This window comes from Lampris incognitus, chromosome 8 (genome assembly GCF_029633865.1).
Source record: "Lampris incognitus isolate fLamInc1 chromosome 8, fLamInc1.hap2, whole genome shotgun sequence".
Taxonomy (NCBI): domain Eukaryota; kingdom Metazoa; phylum Chordata; class Actinopteri; order Lampriformes; family Lampridae; genus Lampris; species Lampris incognitus.
The window spans coordinates 16,575,918-16,588,100 of NC_079218.1; the positions used below are offsets into that span (position 1 = coordinate 16,575,918).

The 12,183-nt window shown below is 42.4% G+C and overlaps 1 protein-coding gene across 2 annotated transcripts in view; it reads left to right on the forward strand.

The window, feature by feature from the left end:
- The first annotated feature begins 1,215 nt into the window (after nt 1-1,215).
- The window catches only part of LOC130116708 (transmembrane protein 164), a 44,646-nt gene continuing 33,678 nt past the window's right edge, over nt 1,216-12,183 (forward strand). Inside the window, exon 1 of one of the 2 annotated variants that reach the window (XM_056284718.1) lies at nt 1,216-1,562. Coding sequence is in view for 1 of the 2 variants with exons in the window: in XM_056284717.1 (XP_056140692.1) it covers nt 5,752-6,189 (438 nt within the window). In the remaining variant the exon portion in view is untranslated. Of the gene's footprint in view, nt 1,563-5,327; nt 6,190-12,183 lie in introns of those variants that run through there. The other variant, XM_056284717.1, reaches the window with a different exon arrangement.

A 12,183-nucleotide genomic window follows, 5' to 3' on the forward strand; every position in this document is an offset into this window, starting at 1 on the left:
CTTTCAACGAGAAGCCTCATTTTTCAAGTTGCGTGCGTTGTAAAAGTTCCTGTATCATGTGTTATTGATGTGTTAGTAATGTGTTATGATGTGTTGGGGGGAGGCATGTTTCCATTTGAGAAGGCACGTTCTCCCCGTCTCCGCGTGGGTTTCCTCCCACAGTGCAAAGACATGTAGGTCAGGTGAATCGGCCGTGCTAAATTGTCCCTAGGTGTGTGTGTGTGTGTGTGTGTGTGTGTGTGTGTGTGTGTGTGTGTGTGTGTGTGTGGTACCTGTGATGGCCTGGCGGCCTGTCCAGGGTGTCTCCCCACCTGCCGCCCAGTGACTGCTGGGATAGGCTCCAGCATCCCTGCAACCCTGCAGGATAAGCGGTTTGGATAATAGATGGATGGATGGATGGATGGATGGATGGATGGATGGATGGATGGATGGATGGATGGATGGATGGCCAACAGAGTGGTAAAGGCAACGACATGCTGTATTGTAGAGGGCCAATCCACCATTTTAATAGTGTGACAAATATGCTGAATTTTGTACTTGCGAAATTTGGAATATAAATAAAGTGCTTTTCACCAGTTCCCCTGAAATGAGTCATTTTGCACAGCTTTCTGTTGCTGAACACTCACGCATTCAAAGCCTTTGTAGCCATAAGCTGTACTGGTAAGGCAAGGCAAGTGTACTTGTGTAGCACATCTCATACACAAAGGCAATTCAAAGCGCTTTACTTGAGGCCTAATGAGAAATTAAATAAATACTGAAGGCTATGAAAACAATTGTTTACCAAGGAAATAAAGGATAAAAATGTAATAGACCAAAAAAAAAAAGAAAAGAAGAAGAAATTCTAGGGGTGGAAAGGAGATCTCAGGGGATCCCCTGCCTCAGAGCTGCAGGTTTCTCCCAGTGCTCCACAATGACTGAGTCTATAGTCAAGCCACCGTAAACTCACCGCCTCTCCTGAGCCTGGAGCTCTGGTTGAAGCTGCATGTAGTGCACGCAGTCAGCACCGGATGGCGCTAACGGACAGGAGCGCAGCAGCCTCAACATCACCATCACCAGGGCCTCTTCCAACACTCCAACACACACACACACACACACACACACACACACACACACACACACACACACACACACACACACACACACACACACACACACACACACACACACACACACGGTGCAAAGCCCAAATGGGAAATTTCATTTGTTAGTGGGCTCAGTCTTCCACCTCTGTGTGTCTCTTCACAGACACTCTTTCAAAAGATCAACGAGTTCATTATCAATCTGGATATTTTTCTGCAGCTTTTTCACTTTTCTGGGGAAGATGCTGATTTTTTTCTTCTAAATGACATCAGTTCAGAGATAACAATCTACCGAGGCATGGCAGCGCCTGTAACTTGGCATCATGACGGAGTCGACGTCATGGTCACAAGGAAGCTGGTCACCTCCTGAACTTCAGCACACGTATGGATGCAATGATCTGTCAGCTGTGACTGCAACGGCACCTTGTCCACACACGGTGCTTTGTCGAGCATAATGATGGTCTGGGATAGAACAAACAAAAGGTGAATCAGCATGTCTCTAATTCTTAATGAGAGATATAATAATAATATTTTTATTATTGTTATTATTGGCAGCACAGTGGTGCAGTGGTTAGCGCAGTTGCCTCACAGCAAGAAGGTCCTGGGTTCGAGCCCCAGGGTTGTCCAACTTTAGAGGACGTCCCGGGTCGTCCTCTGTGTGGAGTTTGCATATTCTCCCCGTGTCTGCGTGGGTTTCCTCCGGGTGCTCCGAATTCCTCCCACAGTCCAAAGACATGTAGGTCAGGTGAATCAGCTGTACTAAATTGTCCCTAGGTGTGAATGTGTGTGTGTGTGTGTGTGTGTGTGTGTGTGTGTGTGTGTGGGCCCTGTGATGGTCTGGCGGCCTGTCCAGGGTGTCTCCTCGCCCGCCGACCAATGACTGCTGGGATAGACTCCAGCATCCCTGAGGGCAGGATAAGCGGTTTGGATAATGGATGAATGGATGGATTATTGTTGATAATAACAACAATGATAATCATAATTTATAAATATTTTTTCAAAACAATGGTTACAAAGCACTTTAAATAAAACATATTCCACATAAAATGTATCAAATTCATCAGTTTCTTGTGGAGGTTTTCCTCATTCAAGGCAAGGGACCAAGGACAGGGGGTGTCGTATATTGCACGTGTATTGCAAAGCCCTTCGGAACGACCTTGTGATTTTGGGCTATACAAATAAACTTGACTTGATAAAACCTCACCGTGAGCACTTTCTGGTGTTAAGGTAAGCTATGTTAAGAGGTTTAGACTGCAAAGAAAGCTAATGTGGCCGTCAACAGTGTACGAGATATATCCATTGGATTATGAGTGGTCCCTTGGCTACTCTGCATGATCCCATGCAGGGTTGCGTCTCTTGTACCCTAGGAGGGAAATCAGTATATGCGATAATATCGACTGATTAGCAAATGAGGTAGATATTGGGGTCATCATCCTTGGAAGACATATCTCAACAGAAGAAAGAAACACTGACCGAAAAGAGGAAATTGCTTATACGTTGCTAGGGGGAACCGCAATAGTATGTGAAAACCATTTCTCAAGCTAGGCAGGGGCAAATGAGCAAATAGAAAGTGGAACCAGAGCTATCCTCGGTGATACCACTTACAGGATGAGGACACTAATGTTTAGCACTTGCATCTGCAGTGCAAAATGCTCATCTTGGGCTATATTACAGCATACCCCCCCCCCCCCGCTTTTTGTGAGATGGCGCTGTTGGTTACTTCTATATAGCGGTATAGCGGGTTATTGCCTTAGCTTTGTTCTGCACTAATTCCGGGAATGAAGTACCAGCCAGTACTTCAACACGTCCCCATCGGTCGAATAGGAACTGACACAACATGCGAAAGCCGCACATAATTGACTACAGTTTCAGTTGACCTCCACTGTCAGGTACATAAAGAGATAGGGAACGATAGAGAGAATGTGATGGCATCTTTCTTATTGTTGATTTTTTTTAAAACCTAAATATTAGTCCTGCAGTAACGTTGTAGACCAAAAAAAAAGCAGATACCATTCTTTCCATGTAGATACAAGACAACGTGCAAAATCTAAAACACCGTCAATTAGAAACAAATGATAATATTGCGATTATGTGTGTGTTTGGTAGGAACTACGATATCAGTGATAAGTATATGAGCCTTACACAGGAGGTGTAAGACATGTATTATATTAACAAGGCTGGCATCATACCACAAAGGCATCTTCTAAAGCAACACATTTTTTCATTCCAAAATTACAAGCTTCTTTGTAGTAGTTTGTGTCTGTATCAGAAATGTTTTTTTACGGTTGTAGCTATCTCACATATATGTAAATGTGCCGTAGCTATCTCACATATATGTAAATGTGCCGTAGCTATCTCACATATATGTAAATGTGCTGTCAGAGTAGTCAAATAGTTTGATGTGCACACAGTGGCAAAGCTATCTTTGTGTTACTAGTGTAGCTCATTTTGTCTTCTTCAGGTAACATTTTTGCATGTTATTTAGATTGACTCTGGTATACATCCATGACAGCAGTTTTTGAAAAGAACTGAGTATTTCATTCCCCTTGATTATGTTATTAGCCTTTAAAACACCATGAAATAGAAAAGATGGACAGGACATTAAGTATGATAGTATAGTTTCTTGTCCAAATTCTTATGGCACACAACCTGCATTAGGTAAACTTGTAAAGTATCTCAACAAAGCTACTATACCCAAAACCTGGAATTATATTCTGATCACATCCAATCACTATTACATTATATAATGGCCCAGTGGCCCAGTGGTTAGCACTGTTGCTTCACACCAAGAAGGTCCTGGGTTTGAACCCCAGGCCATCCCAGGTCCTTTCTGTGTGGACTTTGCATGTTCTCCCCGTGTCTGTTTGGGTTTCCTCCGGTTGCTCCGGTTTCCTCCCACCATCAAAAAGACATGCATGTTAGGGTTAATACTCCTGCCTGTGCCCCTGAGCAAGGCAATGGAAAGAAGAACTGGAGTTGGTCCCCGGGTGCTGCAGCTGCCCACTGCTCCTATAATCAAGTCAAATCTATTTGTATAGCCCATTATCACAAATCACAAATTTGCCTCATTGGGCTTTACAGCAACACAACATCCTGTCCTCTCGCATTGGATAAAGAACAACTCCCTAACAAAAACCCTTTAACAGGGAGAAAAAAATGGGAAGCAACCGTAGCAAGAGCAACAGAGGAGGGATCTCTCTCCTAAGATGGACAGACGTGCAATGGATGTTGTGTTTACACAATTTACAGAGTACAACATTGAAAGGGGATAACAGAATTATAATGGTATGAAGAATATGATGAGGCGGATGCTAAGCATGTCCAGACGCCACTGGAACAGCACAGGATGCAACCACCATCACCATGTACACACCCACACACACACACACACGCACACACACACACACACACACACACACACACACACACACACACACACACACACACACACTCGCAAATCTATACTTGTGGGGCCCCCTCATAGACTACATTCATTTCATAGCCCTTAACCCCAACCTTAACCATGCAAACTACATGCCTAACCCTAACCCTTACCCTAACCTTAACCTAACCCTAATTCTAACCTTAACCCTAAAACTAAGTCCTAACCCTAAAATAGACCCTTTTACTTGTGGGGGCCCCATAAAATGGCCCCACAAGATAGATGGTTTCTGGTTTTTCTATTCTAATGGGGTCATTTGGGCCCCACTGGGTAAGAATGAGATAAGGATGTAATGTTGAAACAGGATAACAAAAATTATTAGATTTATAAGATATGTAAAAAGAAAATTTGATGAGGGGGATGCCAAGCAGTGTCCAGGTGGCGACCACCATCACCATGGAGACCTGGGAAGAGGACAGACTGCACGTGCACAGAATCCCATTTAACCCGCCCTATATAATAGGATGGGTAAAATGCTGAGGATAAATTCATTGTAAGAATACAGTTGGCTATAAGAATAAAGTGACGTTCATCTATTCACTCAAGTGGCGTGTTCGTGTGCGTGTGGGAGGGTGGACGGATGGGGAACATGCAGCACACCTTGTGGTTAACGTCGCAATATACCAGTGAAACATTAACAAAGGACATGTGTGTGTGCAAAGTGTGAAATTGTGACACCGGTTGTCGCGTTGCATGAAGCCGGGTGTCAACAAAACCACCACTTGGCTAAAAACGAAATACTTGCGGAATCAAAAAAAAAATCCTTGTGAATTTCAATCGGACGATTCGCGCACTTGCGGCGTGAACGCAACCGAGGAGTCCCCAAACTTCCCACTGCTTATTGGTGCTGAACGCATCATCGGCTGACATCACGTGTTACGCTTCCTCGCTCATCATCGGCAGGGATGGCAGTGGGAGCTAGCTAGCTAGCGTCTGACCGCGGCTAACATCAGCACGTCAACGAACCCCTGGTACTGTGCTCTTGCCGTTTGGGCAGACCTCCCGCCGTTATACGAGCACTAAATTCCCGCCGTGAAATCGCCTCGAAGGCGTGCCAAGTCCCACCGGCCACGGCAGTCGTTACAAGCTGCATGCTAGCAAAGTTGCTACACCCAGCAACGCCGGGCGGAGGAGGCAGGTCGGTTAATTCATTTTACTATTAAGGTGGCGGATCCATGTCTGCCTCTCAGCCACGAAACGGATTACGAAAGAGCATAAATCTTGCAGTTCATGTTTCGTCAGGAAGTCAGTGTGACGTCTTTTATTCCGTCTTGTTCGTATCTTTTCCAACACGAGAAGAGGAATATGTCCAGATATAACATATACAGTCTTTTGGACTGGGCTTACGGCGGCGTGGACCCCAAATTCGAGGGAAACGGGGGCCCGGAATGCGCCGCTTTCATCCTGCCCCAGCAGCGTGTGAGTGAAAGTCTAGTCATCGTATTTATCTCCATCATAGAGGTCGTCCTGGCGCTGAGGAAGATAAACATCTCCAAAGAACTCAAAGTGATTGGAAAAGACCTGACAAGGACAAAGGAGGACAGTCTAGGAAAGAACCTGTTGCTGGTTTCGCTGTGCATGACATTTGGAGTAGAGGTTGGGTTCAAATTCGCCACCAAGACGATGATCTACCTGCTGAATCCATGCCATGTCATGACCATGGTACAGGTAAGAAGAGCAAAGGGCAGATCTCTCTGAAACTTTCTAATGTGCATTTGCAAGTGAGGACCAGAATATCTGTTCAGTATTCAACGTATTCATTTGAAGAGAAGATCATTTTGTGTGCATGTTCTTTATTTTTTTGTTTTTTTTCTTGGGAGACCGTTTTGACTGTCCCAACATAATCTACGTTTCCCCCATTCATGAAGACTGTCGTCAAAACCTTGCAGGATGCGAGACGCTAGCAAACGGATTACATACAACTGGTGTTTTCTGTAGCATCACGGATTTGTTACAGAAACTGCAGGTGTACAGGGAGTGGTTCGTCACTTTGCTTATTACCAGGGACAGCTGGTATACACAGGCAAACAGAGCTAAGCCCTCCCTATCTTTTATTTTTAAAAAAAAGATGAGAAATCAAAATTAGGTATACTTATTACTATAATAGCTTTCCTTTTGCCTTTGCCTGCGTAGTAAACATCAATTTTTGTTAGTTGGGACCACAGTGACCCGCAAACTAGAAGGTTTTAGGCAAAAGTGTATGGCCTCTAGATGTTGGTTTGTGTGTGTGTGTGTGTGCTCAAAACTAACCTTTTCCCACCACCATCCCCAAAACGTTCAAAATATATCTTTCCCCTTCAGAGATATACACCGACTGTCCCAAAATTAAAATATTTTTTAACTTTTTTTAAAGAAAAACGTTTTTTTCTTTATTTGCTGCTCATCTATGCTGAACCAGTAATAGTACCCATCCATCCATCCATTATCCAAACCGCTTATCCAACTCAGGCTCACGGGATGCTGGAGCCTGTCCCAGCAAGTCACTGGGTGGCAGGCGGGGTGACACCCTGTACAGGCTGCCATTCCATCACAGGGCCAACACACACACACGCACACACACACACACACACACACACACACACACACACACACACACACACACGGACAATTTAGTGTGGCTGATTCACCTGACCTACATGTCTTTGTATAATAATAATATAGTAATAATAGTACCTAAGGAATAAAAAAATAAAGTAAATACAATCATTCCTAAAAACAACCCCCACCTCACACACACACAGACCAACACACAAATTCATCAAATTTCTAACAGAGGCCACCTCCATTTTCTTTAGGCCTCACACTAGTATGTATACCTCATACTTACTCATACGTCAACATGTAAAAATTAAGAATATAGGGATTAGTTTACCTAAATCCATAATCGTACCAAATTACTCTAACTGCATTAGATTATGATTAGATTACTCGGTCACACTTTCTATGAAGCTTGCATCTATAACACCCTATAAGCATCTATAATGCCCTATAAGCATCTGTAATGCCCTATAAGCATCTGTTGCATTTATAATGCCCATACTTTCCTATAATGTGCATTACAATGACTAACGGCTATGGCTGAAGACCGTGAAATAGCACTGAAGTCTCATTATGCATCTCTACAAAACTTCAGCAAAATAAGTTGGCTATGATGCATTATGACATTTGACAGGTAAACAGGCTAATGATGACATGTTTATAATGCATAAATCCGTTTTAAATTTACAATGTATCATAAAGGTGGTTATGAGGTGTTGTGAGGGCATATACATGGTTATAATGACTCTTACAATGACTTATAGCTACACTTATAGGGCGTTATAGATGCTTATAGGGCATTATAGATGCAAGCTTCATAGAAAGTGTTACCAATTACTCTCATGTGGCTCTGTCTCCCCACACACACCTCAGAAGTGGCTTCTGTTGCTTTTGCTTTCCTTTGCGTTTCCTCTACAATACCCATGCAGCACGCTCTGATCCATCCACTCACCACATGACCGATTCTACCGACTTGACCTACCTACACTATGGGTTTTATGTTGAATATGTCATCTGAAGTGAATGCGTACTTTGTTTAACTGCAGTTTGGTGTGCCCAACCCAGGTGCCCAGGTGTGATTAACCCATCTTTTGTTCCAGCCTTCAGAATCCTGCAAGCTCATTCGTTTAACCAACATCCATGATGGGTATCGCCAGTTCAGTTTAGCTGACGTCCTATGGGAAGGTTAACCATTTTAGACACTACTGAATCAGTCATGTGTGGTTGCAAGTGTCGTGGTTTGCTCCTCGTCGTTAGTAGGAGCTGCTGATGCTGCCCTGCTGAGGATTGTTCCGCAGGCCATTTTACTACCTTTTAGAGGCAATGGCACCGTGAGATGAGTGCCCACGACAATGATGAGAGAAAATGGAACCCAACACATGATTTGTAGAAAAAAGTTTGTTTATATGTCATCCAATCAAACTTCTCAGAGTTCTGATAAGAAATTGGAGTTCTTGTTTTTTTTAGTTCTAATAGTTTATATGATGTTTGCTTGGCAACAGCAGAGAACAAGTTGACCATTAAAATGAGCTTTTCTGTTATCGTCCTGACGCCGTCCAAAATGGTAATCCCGAGCATCTTGAATTTGTATTTGAATTCACATTCCCGAGATGTTGGGACGGTGTTAATTTTGAGCCCTGTTGTGTCTGTGTGTGTGTGTGTGTGTATCTCTCTCTCACTCTCACTGTCTCTCTCTCCTGTATATATTTCACTCCTCCCTGTATATATTTCACTCTCGCATTTGTCCGCTCTCGTTCTCTCTTTTGATCTCCATTTCCCTTCCTCAGCTCCATTTCCTTCTACTCTTTCACCCCTTCCTCTCCCACCTTTTCCTGTCTCTCCATGCTGTCCCGGTCTTAGCCAACCTTTTCTTGGATGTTTATCTAATCTGAGGTCTTGTTTTTGCTGGGCAAGCTGGGCTATCTCCATGACGGCAATCACCAAGACTCAGCAACCTCTCTAAAACCAAATGGAGAAACACCATCGTTAATCTTCTCTTCAATAAAACTAAATCTTATCTTCAGTAAATCTAGTCTTCCCCTGTTATCTCCTTTTTGAGATGATTGCTAAAAGTAGCCATATTACAGTGTGTCCCTTGCGCGCTTTGGTCACATGGTGGGTGACATGTCAACAATATGGCATCTTCTGAGTTTTGCAAATGCTATTCATACCAGCAGTACGTTTATGAAAATCTACCCCAATGCAAAGCCATCTCATCAGGGGAAATGATGAACTTTACACTGCACAGAATTGTAACTGGTAGGCCATATGATGTGGCTATAGAGCAGCGTAGATGAAAAGGACTCTGTTAATGATTGTTCCATGAACAAACACATTATAGGCTATTTTTGCAAGATTCAAAGCTAATTGACTGTAAATAAGTTTCTTTTATTTTATGTAACATAACTAATTATTCTTATCAAAATTGATTGATGGAAGGGCATATGCCAACTTCACATACTTTGGGAATCTCATGTGGTATTGACAGTTGCGAGTTCTGAAGCTCAGAATGCAGTTAAGTTCATGGCCCAAAGTAGCTGTCCGTTATTTTACAATAAAATACCAACACACGCTGTACATTTTCCTCAACAGGAATTTGTGTGAACTCACTTTAAGTAGGTTGTTACATAGGTATGATGCAACAACTGACATCAGCCATGTCTGAGCGAGTTGCACTTGGAATGATCTAGCCAGCATTGTCCAGCATATTGTGAACAACTTGCTACTAGTACACCAGAGACTTCCAGTGGTGGTGTAGGCCTAGATGAAAATTTGAGAGCATGGAGTGGTTCAAGCTGGGCGGAAGTATGACAGATGGGACAAAACAAATTGAACAGATGATTTATGAGTGAGTGTTTACAGGAAGAGCTTCAAATGTTATCAGGTACCTTGTGATGAATTTATTGGTTTTTATACAGCAAATTTTTTATTTTATTCTTCTTCCTTTGTGAAACACTTTGTAATTTGAAAAGTGCTCTATAAATTATTATTATTATTGTTATTATTAAAAATAAAGATTATTGTTATTATAGTCAACTTAATGACATAAAAATACATCAGGAATTTTACCGATGTCAGACATGACGTTGGAAAGATTTTAACCCTAATTTTTGATTTTTCAATCACACTAATATACACCCCACATGATCAAAAGCCACTCAAATAGCTGGAAACTAGTGTTTTGTTTTTGTTTTTTTAAAATAGGAATTGGCCTTTAAACACGATAATGAGGCGGCTTGTACATTAGCATCACCGGGTCGTTTTTTTCAGGGCTTAAGCTCAGAACGTTTTGAGTGGAGCCCGGAATATAATTTTAAATGTAAGCCCATGTGAAGCTCACCAAAAAACAATGTGTGTGTGCGATAGTCTTCGTAACATAACAGCCTGTGAAAATAAATGTAGATCTCTAAACTAACTGTGTTTGTGTGCGTGTGTGTTTGGGAAGGTCTGATGATCAGCGCTGAGTGGCGTAACACACGTCACTGGTCAATGACTCAGGTTACAGCAGGAAGAGACTATCATAAGATAAAAAATAAGAGATAAACGTAAAAAAAAGGGGGGGACGAGTAGAATAGAAATGGCAGAGAGTACAGGGGGGAAAAAAGTTCAGTCTTTTTGGATTTTTCCAAAAGAGAAAGAAGGGTAAGAATTTGGTCTATGTAGTAACTTTTCAGTAATGGTTGAAATTGCCTGTTGGTTTATGATATGAATCGGATTCAGCCATACTCATCTGATCCCATAACATATTTTTGTTGTCCTTTAGCAGCATTTTTCTTGTAAATAAATCATATTTCAATAAAACGAACTAAAACAGTAACGACTCATTCATTTTAATATAGGTACAAACAAAAGTTAACTATTGTATTGATTTAAATCTAAATGAACTTAAAGTAAATAAACAATTAACTTGGACCCCTGTAAATTATGCCATTATGTTTGGGGGTATTGTTTTGATACTACTACAGTTAGAGCATGTAATGTAATTAGGTGTTTTAAATCGACAACAATTAAAAGTATGTTGCTCTTTTAAAAGTAAAAATTAATAAGCTAAGGTTAATGGGTTGGCTGTATTGTAGTCAAATGAAATGCATAACATTACAATAAAATACAGTATTTGGCAGATGATGGAGAGGTGAACTGTGCAGCACTGAACTGTATCTGAATATTGTGTGTCGGGGGGATGAATGAAATTTTAATATTCCAATAAACTAATGTTAACATACATTTAACTGTTTTTCTCTAGTCTGGTACTGTAGAATGTCAAATGTTTAATGATAGCAGTTGTGAAGTATTCTGCTTCTACTCTATACTAATTACTAACAGCTACTAATATTTTTAACATCACAATTCATAACTAGAAAAGTACATTTAGTAGAGTGCAGATCTCCGCCAGGTGTATCTCCCCTTCTCCTGTGCTCGGCTTGGCCCACTGAAAGCAGGGCAAAAAAGGCAAAGCTCTCAATTTACCAGTCAATCTTGGTTCCAACCCTCACCTATGGCGATGAGCTTTGGGTAGTGCCTGAAAGGGTTAGATCGTGGATACAAGCGGCTGAAATGAGTTTCCTCCATAGGGTGTCTGGACTCAGCCTTAGAGATAGGGTGAGGAGCTCGGACATCCGGAGTGAGCTTGGAGTAGAGCCGCTGCTCCTTTGCGTCGAAAGGAGCCAGTTGGGGTGGTTCGGGCATCTGATTAGGATGCCTACTGAGCGCCTTCCTTTGGAGTTTTTCCGGGCACGTCCAACTGGGAGGAGACCTCGGGGTAGACCCAGAACTTGCTGGAGGGACTACATGTCCAATCTGGCCTGGGAACGCCTTGGGATCCCTCAGGAGGAGCTGGAGGGTGTTACTGGGGAGAGGGATGTCTGGAGTGCCCTACTTAGCTTGCTGCCACCACAACCCAACCCCGGAGAAGCAGCTGATGATGAGATGAGATGAGCAGGGAAAATATGGAGGCACTGCCAGCATATCTCCCCTTCTCTGGTGCTCAGACTTAGGTGACAAACAGCTGAGGAGTTAGCACTCAATTGCGGTATAAAGCACATTTTTTAAAGGTTTGAATCACTGCAACTATGAAAGGTCCTTGATCCTACAGTCATAACTATGCACAAAAATTTTTAGGCAGAC